Below are 18,272 nucleotides of genomic sequence, written 5' to 3' on the forward strand. Positions count from 1 at the left end.
CATTTTTCAATTAGAAAATGGCTACCTGAGTGAGACCTAATTAGATACCCGAAGGTTTTCCAGGAAGGTCTAGGGGTTGTCAGAGGAGCCAAGGCCCCCTTGTGGGTTGACCAGGAAGCAATTCCCCTAATTTTGCAAGGGCCCGCCCCTAATGTCATTTGCCTTGTGTGCAAAAGTCGTGGCAGATATCAGAGCACTGGAAAGTGAAGGAATCATCAAACCAGTCCAGTATCGGGAATGAGAGATAACAAGGTGTCGAGCTGGATGAACACAGCAGGCTAAGCAGCATCTTAGGAGCAGGAAAGCTGACGTTTCGGGCCTAGACGCTTTATCAGAAAAGCGTGGAATGGGCAGATTGTGAAGGCTGACTGGTCGGTTCGCCTTTGAGGGAATTTTAAACAAAATTAAACAGACAGGTGGATAAATACCCAATCTCATGGATACAGGATTTATATGCAGGGAAGCTGTACTTCACGAAGCTGAACATGAACTGGACCTACTTGCAATTGCATTCAGCCCAGGATCCCCAGAAATGCACTACAATAAATGCCCATAACAGCTTATTCCAATATGCAAGGCTGTCATTTAGGATATCATCAGCCTGTTCAATTTTTCAGCAGACATTGGAGGACGTTTTGCAAGGTCTACCTCAGGATGCCACTTCCCTCAGTGACATTTTAAAATAAGGAACACTTTGAAATCTTAGATACAGGGGATGAGATTTAGTGTAAGAACCATGGAATGATCCCTCATAGGTAAGGGGCATGGTTGACGTGAGGTCAGGATCAGTGGTGTACAAAGTTCTGGAAGGTGCAACGGTCCCGAACAAGCAAGTGGACCATATGAAAGTTGCAAATTCGCAAACGGTGCGGGAACAAACTATGCCCTTCAGTCAAAATATTTGTAAATGCTGCCGGAACTTAAGGGTTCACACTGTCCGTCAGGTATTGGTAAGTCCTCAGAATTAGGGATGGACATGGCGGATGGAGCCGCCTCACACCTTTGACGCCGGAAGAAGAGAGTGAAATTTCTACAGAGGCATTCCGGGTCCATCAGGTGAGCTCCCATGTGTTAACGCTGCCTGTATCAGATGAGTCAAAGGAACCTGAACTGGTACTACCAGGTCCCTGGAGGCTTTCTGAGTAAAAGTTATGTTCACGGATTCAGAGGGGGAAGGTTATTGTGATTGTAACAAAGTCAGCCAAGTGGATCTTATGGAAAATGAGTTCCCTGATTGGAGCTGTTAATCAGATCCAATCAGTGAGCCCTGGCTGATGGATATAAACAAGAGCATCTGAGATATTGACACTCTGATGCTTGACTCTGTATGAGGCAGCACTATACTTGAGGACTGTTCATGCATAAATAAAGAGTGCCTTGGTGATAGGATACTGATCTCTGTGGAGTTATTGTGCAGTGGAGGCTCTGATGGGTCAGGCCTGCATTTACTGGATCTATTCTGCCACCAAGCAAAGGAGTAGACAATGAACCCAAAGTGCTTTTTAACCGAAGAGTCTCCCATGGTGAGTGGGCAGTGGGCTCTGGGTCTGTGCATTGACTTGGTGCAAAGAAAGAAACATTCAGAACTCAGTCACTGACTGTGTGCAAGGGGAAAAAATCAGGATGCCTAGAGAGAGTGAGGTGATTTGTAGTTTTAAACCTGTCTGGTTGGGTGACGTGGTTGATCAGATGTTGGTGCGTACAAAATATGCAATATGCCTTTTATGTTTCAGATGTGCTTTGTGTGTGAGGGTGAGCTCTTTTCGATTGAGTTCATTGTTGAAATATGTGGGTATGGCTAATTCAGTAGCATTTGAGGCTACTTTTTTTTAAATTCATTGATGGGATGAACTTATTGCCCATCCCTAATTCAGCTCAGAGTCAACCATGTTGCTGTGGGTCTGGAGTCACATGTAGGCCAGACCAGGTAAGGATTGCAGTTTCCTTCCCTAAAGGGCATTAGTGATCCAGAGGGGTTTTTCCTGACAATCAGCAATGGATTCACAGTGGTCATTATGTTCTTAATTCCAGGTTTTTGTTAATTGAATGCAAATTCCACCATGTGCCTTGGCATGATTCGAATCCGGGTCCCCAATACATCGGATTAACAGACCAGTGACAATACCACAAGGCCATCACTTTCCCTGTTGCAGATTGGCTTTCACTCACGCCAAGGGAGCATCTTGTGGAAGTATCCCTACCTCCTAGGCTGAGAGATCTGGGGTCAAGTCCCACCTGCTCCGGAAGTGTGTAATAGCATCTCTGAACAGGTTGATCAGGGAGAAAAAAAAATTAACTGGTGCCAAGGGAAGGCAAGGATAATGTGCTGGTCTGGTGAGCCTGAACCCAGCTTAATGTTTTAGGGGAGGTGATGGCCCAGTGTAACAGGAGAACTTAATTTTTTATTCAAATTAATGCCTCCAAGAACCTACTGGAGACCTGAGTGAAATCACAACCCATACATGTATCTAGCCTGGTACTGGTTCAATTTGTACAAGGCCACACCATCATCTCTTTCCCTTGCGCCACTGCTATTGTACATGAGCTTCGCCAAAACAGTTGGTTGGACCCAGATACAAGGCACTATAGAATATTGCATCACATTAAGACCACCATATCATAATGAAGCCAAATTCATTAATAAAAAGGCAACATTTGGTCACGTCCAACTTGTCTGTGATGATTGCTCCCAAATCTTAAGTACACATTCCCCTCAGTGACACTGACCTTGGGCATTTCTTCCTCTACCGGCTGCAGGGATGTGTCAGTGATGGACCAGACTGTGCTCCCATCTCTGATCTTGCTAATGTACCCACTGAGATGTCAATATCGGAGCTGGTGGAGGGTGCAGGAAAGGCTTGCTGAAGGATCTGTGGCTTCTTCCTCAGAGGAGAAGGTGCTACGGACAAGTTTGAGGCACTGTTCTCTTGCAGTTGAGAGCCTTGTGGGTGTCACAGGTACCTGCTTAAGACAAGGGGAAGACGGAGTTACACAGTAGGGATAGAAGCTTGAGCACGTTAAGGGTTCGTTCACAGCGTTGGCAATGAGAGATTTGTGCATCAGATCACAAATAAGCTCACTGAGAAACAGTGATAATGGCACTGCAGATGCTGGAGAATCCAAGATAATAAAGTGTGAAGCTGGATGAACACAGCAGGCCAAGCAGCAGCTCCTGAGATGCTGCTTGGCCTGCTGTGTTCATCCAGCTTCACACTTTATTATCACTGAGAAACAGGAAGCTTCAGTGAGATGAAAGTGGCTGGAAGAACTGTTAATTCGAGCATGAACAGCAGATGTGGTGACATGTCACATGTGCATGAGTAGCACAGTCGACAAGGAAGGCTTTGTTGATTGGGGGATGGAGTGGGAGACAGCCTCGAGGAAAGATACTGTGAGCAATGTTGAGAGTGATAAACCAGGAACCTGTGTGCAGTAACAGAGTCAGTGTGAGTGTGAAGTTTCAGAGAGGGAAAGTGGCACCTCTCCTTGTGCATTACTAAAAGTTATTCACCTTCCTGCATTATTGCTGCCCGCTCCTCTGGACTGTAAAATTTGCACTGGCTTCAGGAAAGGTTGGCAGCATCTGGTGCCATGCTGTACTTTGTCAATCCTAAGGAAAGGGATTGACCCTCCTCTTGTATAAGACTTTGGTTCGGCCACACTTAGAGTACTGTGTACAGTTCTGGTTGTCACATTACCAAAAGGATGTTTACGCTTTGGAGAGGGTGCAGACGAGGTTCACCAGGATGTTGCCTGGTATGGAGGGTGCTAGCTATGAAGAGAGGTTGAGTGGGATTATTTTCATCAGCAAGACGGAGATTGAGAGGGGACCTGATTGAGATCTACAAAATCATGAGGGGTGTAGACAGGGTGGATAGCAAGAAGTTTTTTTTTCCAGAGTGGGGGACTCAATTACTAGGGATCATGATTTCAAAGTGAGAGGAGGAAAGTTTATGGGAGATATGCATGGAAAGTTATTTACGCAGAGGGTGGTAGGTGCCTGGAACACATTGCCAACGGAGGTGGTAGATGCAGACACGTTAGCGTCTTTTAAGATGTATCTGGACAGGTACATGGATGGGCGGGGTGCAAATGGACACAGACCCTTAGAAAATAGATGACAGGTTAGACAGAGGATCTCAATTGGTGCAGGCTTTGAGGGCCGAAGGGCCTGTTCCTGTGCTGTAATTTTCTTTGTTCTTTGTTCCACCATCCCATCCAGCAGGACCTCTCAGGCCCAGGCTGCGAAACCATGGCATCAACTTTGTTGTCGCAGCCACCGCCTTTAGAATTGCGCAGCAGTTCCAGACGTTCAGTGTTTGATGGAACAGAGTTCAGAGGTAGCTTATCAGGGGTACCCTCAAAGCCTCACTGGTGAGAGGCAGCATTCCCACAGAAACCTGGGAGTCACTGGCCCAAGACCGTTCAAAGCAGAAGAGGAGAATCGTCTGGGAAATTCGCTTTGAGACTTTCCATCAGGAAAAGGCAGAAGCTGGGCGAAACGAGGGAAAGGAGCGCACTGCCACACCAATGCCCCACCCACCCCTTTCTGTGACTATTCTCTGCCCTAAGTGTAACTGAGCCTGTGATAGCCGTATTGGACTGCAGTCATCTACAGACTCATCCTGAGAGTGGAAGAGAATTATCCTCATCTGCGAGGGACAGCCAATGATAATGATGATGTTTGCTGATGTGTTCAACTGGGTTTTCACTACAATGATGCTGTCAGTTGGTACCAGAATCTGCCAGGATCTTCACCTCTACTAACTGTGCAAGCGAGTATCATGTAATCTGGATCCATAGTTAATAAGGTGAGCAACTGAGAATTGCTTGGGGATACTCTGTAAGTCTGGAGACCAACACCACACAAAATTCACATCCCACACTGAAAAATGGGAATATTCAGCCCAACAGCTTTTGAAATGCTGAAGTAGTTGTTCTCGTAATGCTCCAGTACAACCCCTCACCCTCTGCTCACTGCATCAAACATAAGCTGTGGTTGATCAAGCTCTACGTCCTGCTGAACCTGACCAGAAATTATCCTCACTTTCCAAGATTTCTGCTTTCACTTAATTACGGCATTGCTACAGTGGAGAAGGGGGCTATTAGACCTATCATATCTGCCTCAGCTGTCTGAATGGTTGTCACATTATGGTGCCATTCCCATGCCCACTGACCATTATCAATCACTGAATCCCTATAGTGCAGAAACAGTTCATTTAGCTCATTAAATCCACACTGATCTTCCAAACAGCATCCCATCCTATCGCCCTGTATTTTCCATGGCTAACCCACCTAGCCTGCACACTGTGGGAAATTTGGCATGGCCAATCCACCCAAACCTGCACATTTTTGGACCTTGGGAGAAAGCAGGAGCATAGAAACATTGAAGATAGGAGCAGGAGGAGGCCATTCAGCCCTTCAATCCTGCTCTGCCATTCTTCACAATCATGGCTGACCGTCCAACTTAATAGCCTACTCCTGCTTTCTCCCTGCAACTTTTGATCTCCTTCACCCCAAGTGTTATATCTACTCACCTCTTGAATACATTCAATATTTTGGCATCAACTACTTTGTGTTGTAATGAATTCCACAGGCTCACCACCCTATGGATGAAGAAATGTCTCCTCATCTCTATCCTGAACAGTCTGCCCTGAATCCTCATACCTGTGGTTCTGGACACACCCACCATTGGGAACATCTACCCTGTCCAGTGCTGTTAGAAATGTATAAGTTTTTACGAAATCCCCCTCATTCATCTGGGCTCTACGAAAACAACCCCAGCCTGGTCAATCTCTCCTCATACATCAGGCCACAGGGAGAATGTGCATGTATACACTGCATAGGTAGTCACCTAAGGCTGGAATCAAACCAATTTCTTTGGTCTATGAGACAGCAGTGTTAACCACTGAGACACAAAACATGCGTCACATTATTTCAAATGGAATAATAATATAGCGCAGGCTTGAATGCTTCAATTTAAGCTGTCCCCAACACTCTTACAAGCACTCACTGTTTGAAAGTGTCCAGCAAATTTCATTTCCTACTTTGTAAATTGTTTTCAATCTGCGCTGTAGTGCACTGGTCCCACGTTCACTTCAAACGTGAAAAGTCCTGATACAAAACTGTGCCAAAAACTATAATTCCACTAGGCAGACCAAGAGGACTAGACAGGCAATGCAGGAATATCCTCTGGCCATTCCCCTAGAGATATGAGGAGAATGGCGTACAGGGCAGGAGCAAAAAGTGTGGAAATGCAACAGTCATAGGGGATTCAATTGCACAGGGAATAGATGGACTTTACTGCAGCTACAAATGAGCAGGGTGCTATGGTGCTAGGTTCAAGGGTGTCTCAGAGCTACTGCAGCAAATCTTGGAGAGGAGAGTGAACAGCTAACGGCTGCGGTACACATTAGTACTTACGACACGGGTGACAAAAATGGATGAAGTCCTAAAAGTAGAATATAGGCAGTTAGGAAGCAAGCTGACAAGTAGAACCTCAATAGTAGTTAGCTCTGGATTACTGTTGGTGCCACATGCTAGTTAGAGTAGACATAGAACATAGAACACAGAACAATACAGCGCAGAACAGGCCCATTGGCCTGCGATGTTGCGCCAAACTGTGAACTAATCTAAGCCCCTCCCCCTACACTACCCCATCATCATCCATATGCTTATCCAAGGACTGTTTAAATGCCCCTAATGTGGCTGAGTTCACTACATTGGCAGGCAGGGCGCTCCACGCCCTTACCACTCTCTGAGCAAAGAACCTGCCTCTGACTTCTTTCTTAAATCTATCACCCCTCAATTTGAAGTCATCATCCTCGGAAAAAGATTCTCACTGCCCACCCTATCTAATCCTCTGATCATCTTGTATGTCTCTATTAAATCCCCTCTTAGCTTCCTTCTCTCCAATGAGAACAGACCTAAGTCCCTCAGCCTTTCTTCATAGGGCCTGCGCTCCAGACCAGGCAACATTCTGGTAAAGGGAGAGAGAAACATTCTGGTAAATCTCCTCTGCACCTTTTCCAATGCTTCCACATCCTTCCTGTAATGGGGCGACCAGAACTGCACGCAGTATTCCAAGTGAGGCCGCACTAGTTGCAGCATGACATCACAGCTCCGGAACTCAATCCCTCTACCAATAAAACCTAAAAAACTGTAAGCCTTCTTAACAGCACGATCAACCTGGGTGGCAACTTTCAGGGATAGAAAGACATAGCAGATGAACATATGGCTAAACAGATGGTGTGACAGGGAAGGTTTCAGATTCCTGTGGCATTGGAGCCAATTCTGGGGGAGGTGGTCCCAGTGCAAACTGAGGAAGGGTCACCGGACCCGAAAGGTTAACTCTGTTTTTTACCTTCACAGATGCTGCCAGGCCTGCTGAGCTTTTCATGTTTTTGTTCCAGTGCAAACTGGATGGGTTACACCTGGGCAGGACCGGAGCTGATGTCCTCAGGCCATATTTGTTAGAATGGGTAGGGGAGGGTTTAAACTGAATTGGTAGGGCAATGGAAATGGATGCAGGCACCCAAATGACGAGAAACCAAGAACAAAAGCAAAAGACAGAAAAGGGAATTAAAAAGTGATAGGCAGAACATTCAAAGGCGAGATTCAAAAACAATCAAAATCAGACCGTAGTGAAAATATTGAGAATGGGACATTACAAAGACAAGGCTTAAGGTTTTGTGCCTGAACACATAAAGCTTTCAAAATAAAGTGAATAAACTAATTGTGCAAATAGATGAAAACAGGTATGGTATGGTTGGGATTACAGAGATTTAGCTGCAGGGTGATCAGGGCTGGGGACTGTACATCCAACATTATTCAATGTTTAGGAAGAAGAGGCAAAAAGGAAAAGACAGTGATGCAGTCTTGGTTAAAGAGGATATAAACACGACACTGAGGAAAAATATTAGCTCAGTCAAGGTAGAATCTGTGTGGGCAGAATTGAGAAATACTAAGCGACAAAAAAAATTAGTGGTAATGTAATACACACAACCAACTGTAGTCATGTTGTTGGGACTAGTGTTAAAAAGGCAATCACATCGTAAAGGAACAAAGGTAATTATAGGTGAGGTTAATCTCCGTATAGATTGGGCGAGCCAAATTAGTCACAATACCACAGAAGAGGAATTCCTAGAATGTATACAGAATGGTTTTCTTGACAAACTGGAACCAACTGGAGAACATACTATTTTAGACCAGGTATTATTGCAACGAGAAATGTGTAATTGGTAATGTGAGAGACTCCTTGATGATAAACAATCATAATACCTTCATCAAGATGGGCAGTGAGGTAGCTAATTCTGGGACTAGGGTCCTGAATCTTAATAGGGGAAACTACAATGTTATGAGGTGTGAGTTGGCTATGATACAAAAAATGCGAGAGAACGCGGCCACCCACAAGTCCCCCTCCTAGCCACATACCGTCTTTGTATGGAACTATATTGCTATTGTTGCCAGGTACAAATTCAGGAACTTTCTTCCTGATAGAATAGTGGGTGTTCCTAACATTGCAATGTCTCAATGTTTAGGTGTCTATGTTATGCTCACATGTGCAGAGTGCATTTGTACCCTCATGAACATTGATGCTTGCTATCCATCTGCTTTTTTTCTCACTGGTGGCTGATGTTGAGTTTGAGCAAACATCAAGCTTCCAGTCACAAAGTCTGGAGAAAAGACAGTTGGAGAGTGAAAGAGCCAGTCTAAACTCACCAAACAAGAGGTAAAGTTATTAAACCAACAGACAGTTCAGTCAGGGGCAACTGAATTTTCAGCCTGCAACCTGGTGGCAAAATTCTTACCCATTACTTGGAAAACTCCCTTTGGCTTCCTGGGCTGGTCCCTGGCTGCAAAAGAAAGTCTGCGGAAGAATGAGGTAAAAGGCAACACTGTTTCAAATTTCCTTCCCTTTGTTTCTGCCCCAATAAACTTGGATTGATAATGTTAAATCTTTAAAAAAACCAACCTTCCCACTATTTCACTGAGAGACTAAACTCAGAGACTTCAACTGAGGTAATTTAGCAGAAGGTGCTCCAAATGGATAGGAATAAAGCTGGTCCAATAACCTTGGTTGCTAATAAAACAGCTCAAAAAATCCAAGTAATAAATGACCTTGATGAGATCTGTTCTGGCAGAGCTGGCATCAGTGGCGGCAGGAGGTGGCACGGGCACAGGGAAACAAACATACTTCTGCCATTTTAATGAAGAATAGTACAAAGAAATTACAATCAAAACTGCCTTCACCAAGTTAACACAGTTCCAAGTAAATGTATTATTTGTGATGAGGAGCTGCTGGTGATATAGAAGGGAAGAGATGCACTGATCTGCCACCCAGGGGCACAAAACACCAGGAATCAGAAGAGTGAGAGGGAAGAACACCACAAGTCATTGTTTTTAATTAAGAGCCAAGAGCAACCAGCATAGCAGCAAGTGTTTTGGCATTGAAATAATCAGAATATTTGCTGAAAGAGGTGGATTGGGCACAGTATTTTTCAATTGGGTCTGATAGCTGAGACAACGGAAATATATTCTTCCTGGTTATGGCGTGTTGCCACCTGCAACAGACTGAATTAAAGTTTGCTTGCCACATCCTGAGATATTTTCTGATCACCCTGTTCAGAGATGTTGTTGCAATGAGAAGGTAAATGCGAGAATAGCGACATATCTCTGCAAAATTTGCGAGAGGAATTGACTCAGCATTTACAATACTTCTTCTTATGCAACTGACAATGTCGCTGTGAACTTTGGAAAGGAGAAGTCAGTGTATGAGAAACTCAACTGACTCAAGCACAAACTCATGACTGACTGCTACAGGTGAGGTGTAAATGTAATATTATCCATAGCTGCCTCAAACATGGGATGAAGTTCTTACAGTTTAACAAGTGGACAATCAGCCTCAAAGTTTACAGCAAGTTTACTTCATCAGCCAAAAATAAACAGACTCCTGAACTCTAAATGTGTTTTTTGACATTTAATACAAAAGCACTTTGCACCTACTAATGTAGTGACTGTCACTTCTGTCCATAATTGAATGAGTACTACAAAGCTGGTTTGGAGTGAGGACAAACTTCTTATCAGAATCACAGAGTAATAGTATCATACAATATGGAAACTGGCCCTTCAGTCCGACTCATCTGTGTCAACCAGATGTCCCAAACCAATCTAGTCCCATTTACCAACATTTGGCCCATATCCATCCAAACCCTTCCTATTCATGTGCTCATCCAGATGAGGGGATAGAAGAATGTGTGAACATTTTTTTCACAAACATGTGTGAACAATAACTTGCACTGCTCTCAATTGACAATACTGTAAAAATGATCTGACTTGGAGGCTGTTCTACAGCATTACACATTGACAACCTGTAGGATGACTGTTGGGTTATAATCAAATCATGATATAGTCTGAAAGGAGAAGAGAATAGAACAATGATGGGTGGAGCTTATCAGACAAATGCCAGAGAGCAGTGGCAGCCTAATACTGAAACTGGGATAACACAGTGTGGAGCTGGAGGAACACAGCAGACCAGGCCACACCAGAGGTGCAGAAAAGTTGACATTTTGGGTTGGGACCCTTCTTCAGAAAGTACTGAAACTGGTCGCTTTTGCACTTTCTACTCCTGTATCCAATGCCGAGTATGAGTTTTCTGCTTAATGGCAAGCTGAGGTGCAAGATTTGAGTGATAGCATTGTAGAAATAGAGCTAGTAGTGCCATGAACTTCAGTATATACTGTGCAGGCTTCTATGAGTTGCTAATAAATTTTTTTAAAAAGTTGTTAAACAACAGCAAGGGACCAGTGATTACTTGGCAATGTATTTGCATTGTGAGAAACATCTCTAAGTAAATTTGAGTGTTAGTAATTTTGCACTGAATAACAATGATGATGACAAAGCTATATTTATACGTTTCGAGATCACCAGCTTGTTAAACCCAATGGAAACTATTGTCAGTTCTGCCTGGACTTTATGCTGTATGTTCAAGATCAGAGGGATAGTCAAGAATGATTGTGTTTTTTGAAATAGCCAGTGTTCTAGCCAACATTGCCCCAACAAGTCAACTGTCTCATGGGGGCTGATAGAACCGTATTAAGCTTTTCCAACGGAAGTGACCAATTTCAGAAGCGTCTTGTGAATTCTGTAAGGAGCTGTCTGAATGTAGTTTTATTTTTCTTTCACTTACTAAACCAGTAAGTGATGAGTGTTAGACCAGAGACTCTTTGATGGGCATGTGTGCCAGTGCTGTGAATGTAGATTAAAACAGAAATGTGCCCACGCAGTACGCAGTCGGCGATGCTTCTTCTTTTCTGATTTTACAATAAATAGGTCACTTCCAAATTAGGGCAGAAACGACTGGGCTGCAGAAACTTCAAAGCGTTTATAAACCGTCAAGACTTCCCTGGGTGGAGTTTCCCGGATCAGGCTATACACACCCCAGTGATTTACAGTAAATCTTGGTTGTTGCGAATACCTGTGTCGTTGTGTTCCAATAGCCGGTGAAATAGTAATGAATGACAATATAATAGTGCTCCTAAAGGAGTTATTACTCAGCAATGGCTTGGGCGCACGCACTCTCTTTGGGACAGTACTGTTCCTAGTGCTTTCTGGATTGGAGGAACTCCTGGAAAGGCAGATGCCGTGTCCGTGTACTTCCCTGGATTCAAATCATACATACACTGGTCTATTCTTTGGATTCCCTGCAGTAATATTGCTTTTGATCAGTCTACTGCTGCAATTTGAATTATATCAGTTCCGTTTCTGTTGCGAAAGAGGCTCAGGAAACACAGGGGCACACCAAGAGACTTCGATATTTGAGCGTCAGTGCTGTTTTCTTGTATGCAAGAGTTTGCTTTTGCTGTGGAAAATTTTAATTCCCCCAATATTATGGATTAGCATATTGCTTTTGGATGGCGATTACTATGCATGTGCTAAGATCGATATTACAGAAGTGGGCAATACGACGTGTGCCAAGTTCCAGTGCGATCGCGGCCTCGGCAGTTTCTTAACTGGGCAACGACATCATTGTGATTTGTCGCGGGTGAGTAAAAACTTCAGACATTGGTGATGATGGGCGAGTGACGCCTGTTGTTTTGGGGGGATACCAAGACTGAAGATGCTAGAGTCAGAGTCAACATGGTGTGGAGCTGAAGGAACACAGCAGGTTAGGCAGCATCAGGGCAACAGGAATAATGGGAACTGCAGATGCTGGAGAATCCAAGATAATAAAGTGTGGAGCTGGATGAATGCAGCAGGCCAAGCAGCATCTCAGAGCACAAAAGCTGACGTTTCGGGCCTAGACCCTTCATCAGAAACAAGAACACATTTTTACTGATGAAGGGCCTAGGCCCAAAACGTCAGCTTTTGTGCTCCTAAAATGCTGCTCGGCCTGCTGTGTGTTCATCCAGCTCCACACTTTGTTATCCCCATCATCTGCACCAGCTTTACAAATATTGTGAAACAGTAAGAACTTAATAAAAATGTTGTGTCTTGGGCGAGACCCGAGTGCAACTCATTTTGAAAGGAGAGAGATTTTTCTGTATTTTAATATTTTGCTGGATTTGAAGTAATTAAAATGTCACCTTACCTGGAACTCTCCGTATTACTATGCTGCTGACTTTCTTCATTGACCATACTATGTGTGATTGAGTTCCTTCTTTCAAAAGCCCAAACACCGAACTTTATTTCTTTTCTGCTGGCTATAGCCCCAGCATTCTGGCCTAAGATTAATAATAAATACTTATTCTAAGATCATTTGTTGTTTTAAACTCCTTTCCTTCGTAACACTGTTACTTTGTCAAGAAACTTCAGAGCATTTCAGAGTTTGATACATACAGTCACATAGGACAGAAACAGACGCCTCGGTCCAACCTGAACATAATCACAGAATCTCTTCAGTATGGAAGCAGGTCATTTGGCCCATCAAGTCCACATTGATCCTCCAAAGAGTATCCCACCCAGATCCATCTCCCTACCTTTGCCTGTAAACCTATATTTCCCATGGCTAACATACCTAATAAATATATCCCTGAACACTATGGACAATTTAGCATGGCCACTCCACCTAACCTGCACATCTTTGGATTATGGCAGGAAACTGGAGCACCTGGCAGAAACCCACTCAGACATGGGGAGAACATGCAGACCCTTCACAAGCAGTTGCCCAAGCGTGGATTGATCCCAGGTCCCTGGCATTGTGAGGCAACAGTACTGAAAAACTGAGCCGCTCTGCTGCCCTATAAATAAGGGCTCATCTAGGACTTGAGCCTGTGATCTCTCGCAGTTCTGCACCGTACAAGGCCCTAATAAGTGGTAATCACAAATTAAACTAATCCCACCACCTGATCCTGGCCCATATCTCTCCAAAACTTTCAATTCATGTATCTATCCAAATGTCTTTTAAATGTAATTGTACATGCATTGACTACTTCCTCAGAAAGTTCATTCCACACACAAACCACCCTCTGTGTATGAAATTGCCTCTCACATCTTTTGTGAGCTTCTCTTTTAATGATTCTACAGCATAGATTGAGCAATTCTGGATATATTGCCCCTTAAACTTTCCATGTAGTCCCATTGGATATATGAGTAACTTCTGCTTTCTTGGGGTTATGTTTTTTTTGGTAAATAGCTAATTGATAATTCCAAAAACACAGCTAAACACACAATTAAATGCAAAATACTGCAAATGCTGAGAATCTGAAACAAACACACAGAATGCTTGAGAAACTCAACAGGCCTGGCAGCATCTGTGGAGAGAGAAACTGAATTAATGTTTGGAGCCTGGTATGATCTTCTTTAGAACAATTTGTCTGTTCATTTCGGAGATCGATAATAGTTAAGATGAAAAATTGTACAGCTTTGAACTATGAGATTTAAATTGTGCTCAGACAGTGAGTCTTCATAATGTTTGAGTGGGTAATGAGGGAGTTAAATCGATTTGTAACATAGCTTTATGAATATGGAAGTTTGCCTAAAACATGACTAATTTCAAAAGATATTGATTGGATTGGGATATCTTGGGGATTGTGACAAGAAGCTGTGATGTAAATGGGGTGGAGGAACAAAGCATCGATCACAGTTTCAGAACAACAAATCTTTAATACCTGACCTGAAGTGTTACTGTGATAATGGGAACTGCAGATGCTGGAGAATCCAAGATAACAAAGTGTGGAGCTGGATGAACACAGCAGGCCAAGCAGCATCTCAGGAGCACAAAAGCTGACGTTTCAGGTCGGCCGGAAACGTCAGCTTTTGTAGTCCTGAGATGCTGCTTGGCCTGAAGTGTTAACTTGTCTCTTTCTCCTCTGGGGCTGGCAGATGTGCCAGATATTTTCAGAACTGAATTTGCAGTGACTACAGTGTTCTGCCTTTCATTATCATATATATTTCATTGAGTTGAAGTATTTGTGTTCTGATGCTGCATATAGACTTGTACATTTGAGAAATGAACTGCATTTTTTTCCTACCTTCCAAAATGCGTGATCTCACATTTATCTGTTTTGAACGCCATTTTCAAATTATTTGACAATTTGCATATTTATTCATGGCCTCCTGCTAGTTATTGTGGTCCTGCTCAATATTGACAATCTCACTGCAATTTTGATGTTATATGCAAATTTATTATTGTCACATGTACCTAGATACAGTAGACTGGCACTGAAACATAATGCCTCTTTGCAAGCTCTCTTATAATCATTCTACGTGTTTAAAACTCAAAAAAAAGAGTATTTTCTCTTCTTCCAAAATCCAAATTTCTAAAAGGAGTTGCGGACAGCAATGTTTCTAGCAATGATCCTTGTGAAACATCACTTCTCACTTTCAACTACTCTGAATGACTACAGTTAGATTCCACCAGATTGCAACCCACTAGCTAAACAACAATTCACCCATTGTGTGTCTGAACCAGCCTTCATATTGTCAGAAATTTGTGCAGTTTATCATTTACTTAAGATATTTATAAATTCCAGATGTTCTTTGAGATTTGCTCTGCATAGGAATTCCGTTATTTATCAGCTTGTCACTTGTAAGCTGTGTAGATGACAGTGGGAACTGTAGGATGAGCAAACTGATCATGGTAGAAGCAGTCATTCAAGTGGAAAGAGGAGATAGGATTGCAGTTCTGATAGGGCACAATGTACTTTGGCGAATAGATATTGTTGTTTGCAACTGTGATAATGTATTGCTGATCTGGTGTCAGGGTTAGGACATCCCCAATGGGGAGAAACTTGGAGTAGGAGGGCAGGAGTACAATTGTTGTCATCCACATTGGTACCAATGATAGCAATAGGGCTAGAAATGAGATTCTGCTGGCAGACTTTAAACAATTAAGAGCTAATTTAAAAGCCAAATCTCTAAGGTAATTATCTCTGGATTGGTATCTGAACGATGGACAAACTAGCATAGGGTGAATAAAGTCAAAGAGTTAAATGCGTGTACATTGATTGGTGCGAGAGAAATCATTTCAGCTTATGGGGCATTAGCACCAGTACTAGAGTAGAAGGGAATTGTTCTAATGGGACAGGCTTCACATGAAATGTGCTGGGACCAGTGTCCTGGAAAATCGAATTGCAAGGGCCATAGAGAGGGCTTCAAACTAATCAAAACAGGAGGGTTTGGAGGAGTGAAAATACAAACTGACAAACCCAAAGGATATGGTAGGATTATGGAACATCTGTTTGGATGATGACACTCAGAATGAGAAAGGAAGGAACAGATTGTACAAATGTGCAACACAGAAGCACTTAAAGTCAAAATGAGAAAACAAAAAGGTTAAAAGCAAAATTAATGGCTTCCTGCCTGAATGTGCATGGTATTTGGAACAGAATAAATAATGACCAAAATATAGGATAATGGGTATGATCTTACAGCTACTCATGAAAACATTTTTATAAGAAGATTAAAGCTAGGAACTAAATGTTCAGAGGTATGTGACTTTTGAAGTGACAGTAACTGGTGACCATAGACCATTGACTTCCACCTTTCTCAATCTATCACCATTTAGATAATAATTTGCCTTCATAGTTTCGTTACCAAAGTGGATAATTTCATAGTGATTCACATTATACTTGACCTGTCATGCAAATGCTCACTCGTTCAAATAGTCTAAATCACGCTGAAGCATCTCTGCAACCTCCTCACAGCTCCCCTTTCCACTCAGCTTCTAGTACCTGCAAGTTTAGACATATTACATTTCGTTGCCATATATAAATCATTAATATATTTTGTGAAAAGCTGGGCTCCAAGGACAATCCCTGTGATAGCTATTCGATACTGCCTGCCACTTGGAAAAGACCTGTTCATTCCTATTCTTTGTTTCCTGCCTCCCAGCCAGTTCCGTATCCATGTGAATACACTAACCCTAACCCGGATATGTTAATCTTATATGCTAATCTCTTACGTCGGATTTTATCAAAAACCTTCCGAGAATTCAAGTAAACTGCACCAATTGATACCCCCTTATCAACTCTACTAGTTACATCCTCAAAAAATTCCAATTGATTTGTCAAGCATGATTTCCTTTCTATACATCCACGCTGACTCTGTCCAATCCTGTCACTGTTTTCCAAGTTCGATGTTATTGAATCTTTTATTATGGAGTCGCACATTTTTCCTTCTACCTGTACCTCACTAACTGGTCTGTAATTGCCTGTTTTCTCTCTAATTCTGTTTTTGTTAAATAATGGAGTTAAGTTAGCTCACCTCTAATCCATAGAAACTGCTCCTGTGTCTACAGACCTTGTGGTCGGTTGGCTTGCTGAGCTGACATTTCATTACCCTGTTGATAACATCATCAGCGCAGCCTCCGATGAAGTGGTGGAGTGCTTCCCCACCTGTTATTTTAACTCTGGTATCGATTGAGCTGGACTACCTCGCTTCCAGTTTTCCTTTGCAATGGAGTGTATACGGGGTCTAGCTCTATGTGTTTATTGATGGATTTCTTAGTAGAGAACCAGGCTTCTGGGAATTCCCATGCCTGTCCCTGCTTTGCCTGTCCCAGGGTCCTGGTGTCGTCCCAGTCAAATTAATGGTTTTCCATATCCACGTGGATAGGAATGAGTGAGTATTGGTCATGTCTTTTTGTTGTCAGTTGATGATCGTGTACCCTTGTGGTTAATTTCCTTCCTGCTTGTCCAATGTAATGTTTGTCCCAGTCGCTGCAGGGAATGTTGTATATGACACTGGACCTGTTTCATGGGTCATGGGTCTTTGGTTCAGGTGAGCAGTTGGCATAGGGTTGATGTGGGTTTGTGTGCTACTCTGATGCCCAGTGGTCATAGAAGCCTTGTGGTCAGTTCACATGTGTTTTTGATGTAAGGCAGCATGATGAGTATGTCCATTAAAAGATGTCCACCACTGCATCCAATCTTCTAGGTTCACTTCCTTAAATACTCTGGGACATAGATTATTGGACCTTGGCAATTCATCAATCTTTCTTCCCTTAATTTCTCCAACACCATTTTCCTATTAATAGTGACTTCAAACAGTTACTCTACCTCACTACACTTTGTGCTCCTCAACTGTTTTGCAATGTTGTTTGTATCTTCTTTTGTGAAGTCAGAACAAAAATATGTACTTAATTGGTGTGCTGTGCATTTGTTTCCCAATAGAACTTCTTCTGTTTCTGCTTGTAAGGGATGTATACTTCTGTTCATTAATGGCTTATTTTCTCTCTTTGCATGCCTTCAGAAACTTTTACAATCAGTCTGAATGTTCCCCGCACATTTTCTCTTCAATTCTATTTTACACCTCTCAATCAATCCCTTTGTTCTCTTTTGCTGAAATTTAAATGGTTCCCAGTCCTTAGGTCTGTTACTCTTTTTGTCTAATGTTACAATCCTTCATTGGATCAAATACTAATTACATTACCCTTGTTAGCCATGGCTGGGCCACCTTTCTCATTTTAATTAAATGCCAGAAGGAATGAACAATTACTGCTGTTCCTCCAAGCACACTTTAAGTGTTTGCTGTTGCCTAACCTTGATCATCCATCTGAGTAATATTCCCCAATTTATCATAGCCGGCTCATGTTCGTATAATCATAGTTTCCACCATCTAGATTCAGGGCCTCAGCCTCAGAATCTACAATGTCACTCTCCGCAGCAGTAAAGAATTCTATCATATTATGGTCGCTGTTCCCCAAGGGGCCCTGCACAGCTAAATTGCCAATTATTCCTTTCTCTTTGCACAATACCCGGTTCCCTAGTTGGTTCCTTGGGACACTTAGGCTTGATATTCCCATATTTAGAAAAAAGATAAAGGAGGAGCTT

The 18,272-nt window shown here is 42.8% G+C and overlaps 1 protein-coding gene across 1 annotated transcript in view; it reads left to right on the forward strand.

The window, feature by feature from the left end:
• Positions 1-764: 764 nt before the first annotated feature.
• LOC132206235 (uncharacterized) overlaps positions 765-18,272 on the forward strand; it is a 35,041-nt gene continuing 17,533 nt past the window's right edge. The window contains exons 1-3 of the mRNA XM_059639611.1: positions 765-950; positions 4,223-4,340; positions 11,499-12,043. Of these exons, the coding sequence (XP_059495594.1) occupies positions 765-950; positions 4,223-4,340; positions 11,499-12,043 (849 nt within the window). The remainder of the gene's footprint in view (positions 951-4,222; positions 4,341-11,498; positions 12,044-18,272) is intronic.

This window comes from Stegostoma tigrinum, chromosome 34, assembly GCF_030684315.1.
Source record: "Stegostoma tigrinum isolate sSteTig4 chromosome 34, sSteTig4.hap1, whole genome shotgun sequence".
NCBI lineage: Eukaryota > Metazoa > Chordata > Chondrichthyes > Orectolobiformes > Stegostomatidae > Stegostoma > Stegostoma tigrinum.